Raw genomic sequence first — 11,196 nt, 5'->3', positions numbered from 1 at the left:
ACCGTAGCCTACATCCTATTAGGCAATTTTTGGCGATTGTTTGGTACATGTACCAAGGTTGACATTGGTAGGGGCGGAGCTTATTCTGGTATATGTACCACTACCATGTACCACTGCGAATGCTAAAATGGACTGGTTTTTTTCTGCTTACGCGCGACTTTCAAACAGTTCAAAGATATTTATTTCGTTCAGATTAAACAGCTCAGTTGAGCGCTTATTAATTACTTTCCTTGATTGTTACATTTTCTTGGATGTATCAAAGATCTAAAAAAATATTTGTGAGTGCTCATTGAGCTGCTTTTTCTGCTAAACAACCCAGTAAACATAACCAATTTGTTTCACACAACGCGGTATCAACGTGTCGGTTTTTCTTAAGAGCAGTATAAACATGAGTCTTAAAACGTGTTTATTAATATTATTAAATGAAATATATGATGACGAAGATGAAGAAATATCTGGAGTAACGGAAATGTACATGCAATTAAACAATGCAAGAAAGAATAAACGACGTATATTACCTATTATGAAACAAAGACAACATCATACTCGTCCTGGACTATATTCCGAAATGTGGATTGATTTATATTTGGAAAACGACTTTTTTCTGACATTCAGGTTGAAACGTGAAACATTTCAACAGTTATTACAATTAGTAACACGACAAGATGAAATGCAAAAGGTAATATAATCTAGAGTAATCTAGACAGCACAAAAGTCCGAAAGACGTTCTAAATCTTTTAAAAATTCTTTTATGCTGTCTGGGAATTTAAATTTTCTATAATAATTATATTTCTTGAATAAATTATAAAATTCCAGTAAATTCCAGTAAATTCCAGCTTATTTGTCCTTCACTCTGTGGTTCAACGGATTGCGTTACATCTTTTTCTATTTCATCTATAAGTGTAAGACAAAAAGGTAATAGGAAAAAGTTTCATAAAGTTAATGTTGCAATGTTTTTACAGTTTTATTAGTAAAATAATGATATATATGAGATTATTAATCAAATATAATCGTGAAATAGTTACTTGTATTTTCATTTATAGAAGCTTCATCCAATGTGTGTGGTTCATTATCAAAGACTGCTACATCACCTGCTGTAATAAATATTATATTTAATTGTGCGACATCTTCCCAGATAGCAAAACCTATGCAAGCAGATTCTGAGCAATTTGCAATGAATTTTTGATGGCAAATAGGCAATAAATCTTACATAGAATCTGTTCTATCTGACGATGTTGCCAAACTGCCATCAGAAATCTCACAGTCTGCTGACATGCTATGCTAGCAGATTGACAGCAGAAATCTGAGAAATCCGAACAATGTCTGTAGCGATCTGATGGCAGACTGGTGGCAGAAATCGAGCAGGTCTGCGTACAGCAGGACTTGGTCTGTTTCTGCTATCAATCTGTCGTCAAATCATATCAGCATGCTCTGTCGACAGAACATGAGCTTTTCTATGGCTTTATTGTGGGATCCTGACTGTTGCAAATTTGCTAGCTAACATTTTGCTTACTGCGCGTCAATTTAAACAGATCTTATCTTTAAAATAATGAAAGTATAATTATGTACAACATTTTACTCACTTATTTTGCAGTAATATATATATATCTTCCCTGATCATCCACGATCGGTTGGCCATGGTCGTTCGTACATAACTGAAAATCTCTTTCACCATCCATGATCTGCAAGATAATATATTTTTTATTTTAATAAATATATTGCTTATTATTTTAATAAATCTTGATAAATAACAAGTGTTGAGTAATACAATCTTTAAATACACTACATACACTTATACTGATCCTTACTTAACCTCTAATTGCAGTAGCTGTTGACATAACACACACGTTGCTTACAACTATTTATTTTATAAATTGGCGCGTATTTGCTACGTACCACAGACTTGGAAAAACTACCCTGCTTCAGAGCAGGGTATAGCGTGGTATCAACCAGTATCAACCAGAGAGATACCAAAATGAATGACCACGCCTTAACCATGGTAGAAATACAAGGGTATGCTCATACCGTGTCAGACCACTGCGCATTCCCACCACTTTTATACAAACTTACGTCATATTCGTGTAGCATCGGAATGAATCGGATGTACTCGGTGATTCGCAATGGCTGCGTTCGCTCGGTTCGCTGTTTATGTCGAGTAATTCGTTTGTGATTATTACAGTGTACGCAATGGCGTGTAATGTGAAAGGGTGTGGGAACTATCCGGCAAAGACCAGAAAGATCGAAGGAAATAAAATAAAATATTTTTCCTTCCCAAAGGATCCAGCACTGTGTAATAAGTGGCGTCAAGCATGCGGAAAAGAAAATATTTCACCAAAAAATGGTTTGTACTTTTGTATAGATTTCTCTTGTTTATTATTATAAGCATATATTTAAGAATCTTAAACCTTGTTTGCTTCAGCTAGGATATGTTCGAAGCATTTTGCTGATGAAGCTTTTACGAAGCCCTTACAAGAACATCTACTAGGTTATTCACCTATACGAACTAGGAAGATACATCCTGATGCTATCCCGACGTTGCATCTCCATGCAGTACCTCCACTAACATCAAACGAAAATGTGTTAGCTGAAACAATGCCTTTGCCTGTATCAAATGAAGTTTCGATGGATGTTGAACAGACACCAGCATCGTCCAGTATAGAAGAACAGACACCAGCATCGTCCAGTACAGAAGAACAGACAGCAGCATCGTCCAGTACAGAAGAACAGACACCAGCAAAATATAAAGCAAAATATATAGCCGGATACGTAGCATTTAGATTTAAAAGCACAGATAAAACATTAGGTATTGAAACGCGTCAATTGGAAACAACGGGTGACCAAGATTGGCTGCAAGTTATTTCGCGAGGAAAATGTATGTATCCGAGTGACAAATTATTACAATGTGCTCGTATAATGAATATTGAGTTTGCTAAATATCACGGATCCAGTTTGAATAAAGAAAATCTTATATTTCAAAACTTAGCAAAAATAATAGAACCACAATTGAAAATTAAAATACCGAGAGAGGCATTACTATGCCTCATTAGGACTAGGACATATATTAGGCTGCGCGAAATGAACCGAGCGATTGCAATCGCAAATCACAGGCAAAAAAGAAGAAAGATGTCAAAATTTACTAATAAAAAACCTGTATATTAAATATTTGCATTTATTGTTATTTGATCTTTTATCTGCATCTTTCCTCTGCATATATAGTTCTTTATGTCGTACGCCACAATATATTTTTGTTTTGCGTCTCAGCTGACAATTCTTTTCCAATCGTTTTCCGACCAGTTTTGATTAAAACTAATAATTCGCAGAATTTTAATAATAAATGACTGGAAATTAAAATCTCGTTTTATGTGAAATTTTTCCGTACGTCGCAATGATTTTTATTCAATGCACACAATTCTTTTTTTCTTAATAATAATAATATTTTCTGTAATATCATATATTTAGACAAATCCACATAAAATAATTATAAAATTCGTCAAATAACAATAACGTTTCTAACATCTACAACGAGAGACAAATTCGGGAAACGATGAGCGTTTATCCGTATGTCACGTGCGTTTTTTATATTTATATATTTTTGTTCATATATATTTATTTATTTATAAAACAGAATTTTCTCTCACATAAATGATCAACATTATTTTGTATTCACATATTGTCCGCTCAAAATGCTTTTATAAATGACTATTATAGATTCGCTGCTTAAATGTGCCGCTCAGTGTGACGTAAGGTTGGAAAAGTCGCTGATTGGCTGGGTTCGGAAATATGCGCAAGAGCATACCCTTGTATTTCTACCATGGCCTTAACCACAAAGTACCAGTGTCGCCAAAACGGTCTGGTGCAGTTTGGTACACTTTGGTACATATACCAAACGATCGCCAAAAATTGCCTATTATGAAACAAGCGCGTTCCGAAAACAGCGCGAAGCACGGTGACGGGCGCGCGCGCGCGCGCGGCGCACAATCACTTCCTACCCGTACGAAATTTCTCGGGAGAATGATAGCTCAGTCACTCACGCAGGTAACGGTACTCCGAGCGTCGACGGCAGCAACTGGCAAGTCCGCCCATCGTCAGAATCAACGCCGAAAACACGCCGATTATCGAGACACGCAATTTTTAAGTTCGACGGTCGCGCGGCTAGTGCGGACGCACTGGTGCCACTGGTAGCGCGGTGCCTAGTGCCCTAGTTACACCGCCGTATCGATCCGCCGCGTCGGCATCGCGGAGCGCTGGGACGCGATTGGCCAGATCTGGGGGCTCGACTCACGAGCCAATCGCGTTCGAGGTGTCGCCCGACTGTGCGGGAGCAACGGCCCGCGCATGCCGCGCAAGTAAATGCGTGATACGTTCAACGTCGTATCGCGAGACGTTGTCGCGCTCGTGTAATTCTTTTCTCGCGAACGAAAAGAAATCCGGTTACGGAGTGTTGCAAAATGAACGTACGCCGAATATTCCGTTCCTTCGTGTGCCGAGTGAACCGAGTGGGATGCCGTCGCTGGGCGAAATGAATGCCGAATGCCGTGACGGACGTCGTACGTGTCACCCTCCCGGCTGTGATTTGGCGGATCTCCTGCAGTGCTCCGGCGATCGGTGAGTGAATTTTACTTGATAAATAAGTGTTTCGAAGCGATATATCTCCGAATCTTAGTAGAGTCGTTGTCACGCGTGTCGCAGTGACGGACGATAACCTCGGAATTCGCGTCTCTTGCCTCCGTTTCGATTTCTACTTCGAGTGAGCGAATCGCGCGGGAAAACGCTTCGGTGAATGGCTCGAACTTCTCGTTAAGTGCGGGAATTAATAATTAATTGGAGTAATTCGAGAGAACGATCGCGCGTTTGGCATTCTCACTTTGCTTGCCGCTATCGCGAACGATCCACGAATATACAATTCTGGTTTTTGTCAAAGAACAGGCACGTAATTCGCTCGTTCACGTAATTCGTCGTTAATGTTTCAAATTTATTTGCACCACGGGTGCTTCCTTTATTCCTCATAATCTCTACATTTACAGAAAATTTACGTTAAATTATATCTTTTTTACAAATTTTCTCGCGATTGTTCTCGCAGCGCGGTGTGATCGCGCATACCGTAAAAAAACGATGAACTCGATCGCCGCCAAGACACTTAAAAATTAGAAAACATTCTCTGTTGCTTGTTCCCCAAATATTATTCGTTTTGCTTACGAAATTTTCCATAAACGAGCCTATTGCTTTGCATTTCGTGCTCTTATCTTGCAGATTTATTAGCAAGAAAGAAAAAGAACGTTGTCAATTCGATCGCAACTCTTTAAAATGGAATTATCGCTACGAAATTCTTTTTTCTAATAGTTAATACACTCTACAGTATGTTACAAACTCAGAGCTGATAGAATTTAACATTAACAGTAGTCTCTACAAAGCGCGTTGCATTTATTCTCAACTGTTATACATTTTTAATAACATGTATCAAATTTAATTTTTACATTTATTTGGCATCACGCATCAAGATAGCTTGAATAAAATCAATTATAATAAATCTGTCACTTATGAGTTGTCAAAACATGATTTTCGCGCTTACACCTTATTTTTTTACATCATGTATATGCGATATTTAATTTAATCTACGTATATTTACCAACAATGAGATTAACCGATAATCTTTTGTAAATTCGGCTGTCAAAATCTATAGACGATTAATTCGCAATGTAATATCAATTTTACCATTTTAATTATGTTCTCCAGATGTATATACATCCATAGTTTGATTTTTATTTAAAACTGCACTTATTAATTGCTATCATTCGTCCTTAATTGATTGCCTATGGGAAAATAATAATCGTGACAAAAATACAGATTCGGCGATATATACGATATTACTGCATCATAAATGCACGCTTATTTGCGTAGCGTAAAAATAAATCGTAAATTTTTATTTTAATCATACTATACTAATAATATAATAAGCCAATCGTTCAAATATTTGTGCCGAAAATTTTATTAATAGTCGGTAATGTCAATAATCTTTGATAATTTATATACTTTCGAGTCTTCGAGACCCCGTCGATAATCACTCAAATTTACTCAGAGTCGATAATTTTTAATGGTAAAGTCGCCCTGTTATTACGGATTTAACCAAAGATGTCGCTCGCTACCCATTGCACGAACAGGTTGTGTTTACTTCAGGACTAGTGTAAACATAATGTAAATGTGTCGCGTCTTTTTACTTCGTATAATAACTCGTATAATAATCATAAAAAGAAGTTGTAACGTGCAATTTGATTTGGACATTCCGACTCCTTAGCTGTGGGTAATATATTCTACTTGGTTTTATCATTACGTAAAATATCACGTATAGAGAAACCGAATACTTTACTTTTTAGCTTTGGGTAATAATTCTACTTGGTTTTATCATTACGTAAAATATTACGTATAGAGAAACCGAATATTTTCACAATTTTAATGTAATACAATTTTATATGATATTTAATATCGAGCATAACCTAAGACGAAAAATCGATCCCAAACTCGAGCGTCATTATTAACTTTTCTATAAAACTGTACTGTATTATTCTGTTCGAGTTCGAGAGGCATACGACATGTAGAAAATTCACGGAATTTTGTACTGTACAGGAGAAATAAACTAGAACTACCCTTGTGGAGGGAAAGTAGGAGGAGACAGGAAAGAAGGATGTCCCAGCTTCTCGCCGCGGGGTCGTAAAGCGAGGAGAATGTCGTCTTTAAAATGGCGTGACTATTATAGAAGGCCCTCCTAACGCGTCCCTACAAGCTTGTGATGTGCCTCACAATATTGGTCAAAAGAACGAAAGAATAAAAATAGAAGATTAGAGAAAAAGCCCCACCATACTTACTTTCTAAATAATGAAACGCATCATGGGTCCGGTCGGGTAGCCACCCAAGTAGGACAGTAAGTCACAATTGTGACTAATGACGACTGTCAAGCCATTGAAAAGAAATATATATACTGTTGTAAATTCGTAATGTTAAATTATCCTCAATGTGAGTCATTTTTAACCATTTCATGTCGGTATTGCTCATACACAATAGGCCTGTTGGTTTTAACTGAATTTCTTGCACAATTCATCTTTTCTCTTTTTCTTTCTATATAGAGTTAAAATCATATTGTTTTGTGTTAAAATAATAAATTTCGATACACATGGTAGTTAAAAATAACAAGATGTTATTTAACACAAAGTATTGGTTTAAATTTCATGCTTTAATAAAGCCGCGGTGAGCGTCGATATTTTCCCAGATAGCACAGTTGATCTTTATGAATTCATAAAGATCAGATTCAGATCTTTTTGAATTCATAAAGATCAGCTGTGCTATCTGGGTTGATAAATCAATAATATTTTCTTTTCTTTGTTTCAAGATTACATTGTGTCGGCGCGTGATTCAAGCGCGCAAAGAAATTAATAAAATTCACAAAAAATTATTAGGCACAAGATTCTATATGAAAAATATGAATATGTATTTGTTCTATGTTATACAAGTGTCGGCCCCTATTTATCTGTTGTTCGTTTCTTCTTCGATCGGATGCCAATTTGCCGTTTCAAATCGAAGAGTCGTAAGAGTTTAAAAAATCGCTTGAGATCGGTGTATAAAGGCAAACATTTCTCTGTTCATTTTGTGCAGATTCTTTTGCGAGCAAAAATGCGAAAAGAAAAACTGAAGCTGAAACAAACGGGTCTGATGATCGTCATCGCCGTCGGCATCGTTTTTTAGCCAGTCGTCGAAAAAGCAAAAGACGTGCGCATGTCCTGTACATACATCGTAGACGTGGAGCAAAAATCCCACTCAGGGATCTAATATTAACGGCTAGCTCGATTCTACGGATGCGCCAACGAGGTTGCCGGCGCGAAATGAAATTTGTCTCGGTGTGTCGATGGAGTTTCGATAACTCGATAAAAACCCGGCGAGCGGAAAAGCAATCGTTTCGCCACGCAAAACTCTCCCTCTCCCTCTCGCTCTCTCTCCCTTTGTTTCTCTTTCTCCTTTCCTCCCTTTCCTTTATCTCTTCCTCCCTCTCTCGTTTCCCCTTGTAATCTTGACTGCGAGGGTCAAAGGTTAGTCGGTCGAAGGTAGCGGCAAGGTGGCGAAACGAGTCGAAACGAGCGTTCGGCGAGTGAGTCGCGGGGGGCAGGGGGACAGGGAATGCTCGCCGAGTTTCCGTGCATGATCCCCCTTTGATCCGTTTTACTACGGTCGTTCCCCCGGATTAAGCCGGAATAAGAAAGAATTCGCGAGTTCCGCTTCCAACATAATTTATCCGGTCATCCGCACGTCTCGTGTCGATTTTAAAGCAGAATAGGGAATCCCGCAATTCTCTGACTCGAAAAATACGAATCGGATATACGAAAGAGAGTCAATCTCTTCTATTTCTACTAGCTAGTATGATAGATTCATTATATTTTTCCTTACAGTGTTAAACATTGTAGAATGAAATTTATTTTATTTATTATAATTATGGTATAAACCGATACCTTGAGTTAAATAACATCTTGTTATTTTTAGCTATCATGTGTGCCGAAATTTATTATTTTAAAATAGTATTATCACAAAATAGTATTATTTTAATTTCAATGTTTTAATTAAATTTACGATATATTGAGTCGGAGCAATAGCGACTTAAGAATCGCCGATCTGAGAGTCGATGCGATCGAATATTTATGTACATTTCTACCAATTTAAATTATTTTTGTATATCTTTTTATGTTTTTCTAGTTCTAAGAATTAGGAAAAGATGAAAAGTAAGTTAAACCGAGATTAAAGTTCATCCACATTGGTAGAAATGGACATATTAGTCATTCAAGAATTCAGTTCTCGCCCCGTTCGCGCGGTCGTAGCGAAGACAATCCGCGTTGATTAAAACGGGAGATACGCGACGAATGCGGGGGTTGCACCTCGCGATAAATTTGTCGCGGAATTCATAAAGCATCGTTACGTCTGCTTCCGGCGGACGCGCGAATTGCGCGACGGGAGAACGGTTTTTACATTCTTCTTTCTTTCCTTTTTTTTTTTTTTTCGAAAAGCAGTATCCTTTCGGGACCGCGAAAAAAAGGGAGAGAACGAGGCGTCGGGAGGGATTAGGCTTACAGCACCGAAACGATTAATCATTCGACGACGGACTCTGCATTACGTGGGACGGGTACATCGTCTCATCGACGGTCCCCGATGTCGCTTACTATCGGATTATGATAGAGGATTTGCAGCCTCGACTGACATATGCTCTGATCTTTTTTTGCGCTCGGCGGAAGGTGAGTAATTTATATATGTTCCGACAGCAATAATTATTAAAAAAATATATTTTTAATCTTCTATTTAATGGATTAAAAAAGAATCTTAATTTGAGATTATACGTCTTATCTATTAGATAAATTAATTTACATGATGAAAAAATATATAATTGAAAAAGATCTTTTTATGAAATAAATTAAGAGACATCTTAATTGGAGATTAGATGTCTAACTTATTAAATACATTAATTTAAATTATAATAAAAGAAGATATATCTTAACTTAATAAATTAAAGAATATCTTGATTTATTTCCGAGACCTATCTTTTCACGAGGAATCATCCCCTTTCCAGTAAACTAGGTGAATAATACACGACGTTTCTCCCCGAAACGATCGTGCAACTGGAAAGAGGATGAATCCTGGAAAGATAATTCTGCGAAAGGTTTGGAATATACTAACAATAAGATATCTCTGAAATATTCCTTTGCGGATTTTTACGTTGTTGGATATTTTTCTTACGAGTCGCACTGATGTCTAATTATTAAGCACGTGTTCGGAGAGACACGAGGAGTGGTCCGTGAAACGCAACTTTCAAAGTGACAAATTTGCCCCCCTAGAACGATAAATTAGGCACTTGGTAGCTGCTCGCAGGGATCATCGCGATTGTCATCGTAACATCGTATACGCGACGCAACGGTGCTTATTATTTTGCGGGGCGCGGTGTCCCCCTACGGGATTGAATCACTGAAAGAAAAAGGGTAATCTCCACCTGCTGTCATTCAGTAAATAAGAGAGTACGAATCGACGAGGGGAGTTGAAAATCCTCGCGTCATTAAAGCGATATGATAGTCAGTTTAGCTGCCGGTTCGGCAGTCCCTTCTCCGATCTTTATTTTAATCGTGGATTTAGCGCCGAGTAACTCGCAGATAAGAGTCATCACGCGGCTGTGCAAATCAATTTACGCGGATTACATCTCAAGCAAATTAATGGCGCGACTCTATTCCTTGAAATGTATAATGTTTCGCTAAAATTTTATTTTGTGGAGGGAAATCGGATCTAAATTCAATACTGTCGTACCTCAGGTAGATCTTGGTAAGAGAAAGTTGACTTCAAGTCGGACAATCCGCGGCTGAAGGGGTGGAAACTCGCGCTCGTCCGTACGAATGAACGGGGGAAGGGGAGGGAAATCATCGTCGGGGAATCGGGGAGGCCGACACTGTTAAAACGCAGATCATAAAGTTTGTGCCGAGTGGCCGAGAGATTCGTGTACGACTCCGCGTAATAAAACGAAAGGGTGAGGAAAGGGAGGGTAGTTAGAACTAGGGGCGGCGAGAGAAGGCAAGTGGATCGGCGGCGGGATTTACCGCGCAAATATTTATGTAGCGGGGCCCCACGGGGACGTAGGATCATCAAATTCCAATAACAAAACGGTCGGCACGAGATATCCGGCTGGACCCGTGATCCGCGGGTGACGACATCGTGGCGGGGGGCACATATGCTCCTTGCTCCCTGTGCGAGAGCACAGAGCAGCGTGAAATTCGGGGCATTTTGTCGCTGCACGTACGGACGGTACGGATAGGCTGATGGCAAAGAATGAAACGTTGAACGCTTATGTTTGTCGTAGTCGTGAGACGTGAGCATAATAGAAAAAGGCAAATCGTAAAAAGCTATTTTATTACAAAATAGGTTTATTAAATAAGACAGGCATAACCACATTTAATTTACCAGAAGCTGTGCATTAACGCAATAAAATATAAAATCGCACAATAGGAACAAAATTTCCAACGTGTTGAACTTCTGTTCTCTATTGTATACTTGATCAATCACAGTGATTTAGTATTAAATAAGTATAGAAATTTTTATTGTCTAATGTCTGACTATTTTTTGTATTGCCTTGTGCTTGTCTGTTGCATCTTTCTATATTCATACAGAGTCATGAGGACAACACAT

General features: G+C 38.2%; 1 protein-coding gene across 2 annotated transcripts; it reads left to right on the top strand.

Annotated features, from left to right (window-relative positions):
* Positions 1–2,021: 2,021 nt before the first annotated feature.
* LOC112464371 lies at positions 2,022–3,162 on the top strand. 2 transcript variants are annotated; one of them, XM_025031321.1, is made up of 2 exons: positions 2,022–2,341; positions 2,424–3,162. In XM_025031321.1, exons 1-2 carry the CDS (start codon positions 2,310–2,312, stop codon positions 3,157–3,159), a joined length of 768 nt encoding a protein of 255 aa, XP_024887089.1. In that variant the 5' UTR covers positions 2,022–2,309; the 3' UTR covers positions 3,160–3,162. The 2 variants fall into 2 exon arrangements, with proteins under 2 accessions (XP_024887089.1, XP_024887088.1); XM_025031320.1 differs by having other exon boundaries at positions 2,024–2,341; positions 2,420–3,162.
* The last annotated feature ends 8,034 nt before the right edge of the window (positions 3,163–11,196 follow it).

This window comes from Temnothorax curvispinosus, unplaced genomic scaffold (genome assembly GCF_003070985.1).
Source record: "Temnothorax curvispinosus isolate PA1 unplaced genomic scaffold, ASM307098v1 QBEX01014168.1, whole genome shotgun sequence".
NCBI lineage: Eukaryota > Metazoa > Arthropoda > Insecta > Hymenoptera > Formicidae > Temnothorax > Temnothorax curvispinosus.
The sequence above is the reverse complement of the archived record's forward strand: the minus strand, read 5'-3'. Positions and strand labels throughout refer to the sequence as shown.

Bases quoted from the DNA above. Each gene is read 5' to 3' on its own strand.
- LOC112464371 (XM_025031320.1), top strand. From the start codon at position 2,149: ATGTCGAGTAATTCGTTTGTGATTATTACAGTGTACGCAATGGCGTGT. The intron at 2,342-2,419 runs GTTTGTACTTTT...TGTTTGCTTCAG, and splicing joins AAATATTTCACCAAAAAATG to CTAGGATATGTTCGAAGCAT.